Below are 1961 nucleotides of genomic sequence, written 5' to 3' on the forward strand. Positions count from 1 at the left end.
TATGCATATAAAACCCAGTGTCCATGTCAAATTTTTTTTCTACATTTGATTTCTACTTCATGTTTGGAGGCTGTGCCTCCCACGAAACCTGGAGTTCATCAATTCAGCTATAATAACAAGCCAGCAAGCTCAAAAAAATAATAACCAGACTTTTCTTAACTAGAATTGGGATTATAGAAATGTTTTCACCTGGGTACTGAAGAAAATACCCAGATCATCTTGCTTTGACACAAAACTCTATATGGACTAAGTTATCTACAAAGCATCTCTCATGAAATTCCAAATGCAGAATTCCAACCCTGGTTTCTATAGCCATGACCAATGAATCATGAGGCTTTGCTATAATACTAATTTTCTTGATACTTCTGTACTATAGGAGAGTCAGATTACAAAGAAAGATGTTGATTAATAAAAGTCATCCAGAAGAGTTTATTCTACTTGGCTTTGGAGACTGTCCTTGGCTGGAACTTCCTCTCTTTATTATTCTTCTGGTAACATACCCCACAGCCATGATTGGAAACATTGTCATCATTCTGGTGTCCATATTAGACACCTGTCTCCACAGCCCCATGTACTTCTTCCTCAGCAACCTCTCCTTTCTGGACATGTGCTACACCACAAGCATTGTGCCTCAGATGCTAACCAACCTTGGGGGCTCCACAAAGACCATCAGCTACATGAGGTGTGTAGTTCAGCTTTATTTCTTCCACACAATGGGGGGTACAGAGTGTGTCCTCCTGGCTCTTATGTCCTTTGACCGATATGTGGCCATCTGCAAACCACTGCACTACACCCTCATAATGAATCGACGTACCTGCCTCCTGTTAGTGTCCACTGTGTGGCTTACTGGAATTTCCTATGCTGTTACAGAGGCCACTGTGACACTGCAATTGCCTCTATGCGGCCACAATAAAATGGATCATTTGGTGTGTGAGATTCCAGTTCTGATAAAAACTGCTTGTGGTGAAAAAGAGACTAATGAGCTTGCTCTCTCTGTGGTTTGTATTTTTCTTTTAGCTGTTCCTCTGTGTTTAATTCTTGCTTCCTATGCTTGTATTGGACATGCTGTCTTTAAAATCAAATCTTCAGAGGGAAGGAAAAAGGCCTTTGGGACATGTTCCTCTCATCTCATTGTAGTTCTCTTGTTCTATGGTCCAGGCATTAGCATGTATCTTCAGCCTCCCTCTTCTATTACAAAAGACCAACCCAAGTTCATGGCTCTCTTCTATGGAGTAGTAACTCCTACACTGAACCCATTTATCTATACTCTGAGGAATAAGGATGTAAAGGGGGCATTAGGTAACCTTTTCAGAAACATTTTTATTTCAAAGTGAAACCTTATGGGCATTACACAAAATAGTTAACAAATTATCAGCTTTTCTGATAACTCAGTCCCTGTCTTTTTTTTTTTTTATATTCCCTGTCTTAAAACAACAACAACAACAAAAAACCTCAGCTGTCTTTTTTTTTAACATGTTCTTGCAAATCCTGTCTTGTTACTTGATTAACCATACTAGGCAATGGTTAATCTTGGTCAACACATATGGATGTTTTGTTTAGAAAAATTGTTAAAATATTTGTATTGGTTTTAATACATCTACAAATAGTTACTTTATTATATGATAAAACAATAATTTAATTTATAATCCACTTACATTGTTTTAAGCTAATTAGCATGAAATCCACATAGTAAACATTTGTCACTGGCTTTTGAACTTGTCATTTGTGACATAAATCTTTACTGTCTTTAAGTTTTCATAATTACTTGTGGGAAGGCTAGTGGTACAGTAACAGCTTTTAATAAACTATTTTATAAGGCATTGACTTTATTTATGTGGATGCTATATGGAATGTGTTTTAAGACCCCCAAAGAGTTAGTAATTTGTAATTTGGATTTTGGTTTAAAATAGAAGTTGTTTAATTTTTCTATAATAGGAGTTTTTAATAGATATGCAATTTCA

At 36.4% G+C, this 1961-nt stretch overlaps 1 protein-coding gene across 1 annotated transcript; it reads left to right on the forward strand.

Annotated features, from left to right (window-relative positions):
* Positions 1 to 398: 398 nt before the first annotated feature.
* On the forward strand, positions 399 to 1334 carry LOC127669870 (olfactory receptor 2B11-like). The gene has a single exon (XM_052164090.1). The coding sequence runs from the start codon at positions 399 to 401 to the stop codon at positions 1332 to 1334; it is 936 nt and encodes a 311-aa protein (XP_052020050.1).
* The last annotated feature ends 627 nt before the right edge of the window (positions 1335 to 1961 follow it).

Source organism: Apodemus sylvaticus, chromosome 19 (genome assembly GCF_947179515.1).
Source record: "Apodemus sylvaticus chromosome 19, mApoSyl1.1, whole genome shotgun sequence".
In the NCBI taxonomy this organism is placed as follows: Eukaryota; Metazoa; Chordata; class Mammalia; order Rodentia; family Muridae; genus Apodemus; species Apodemus sylvaticus.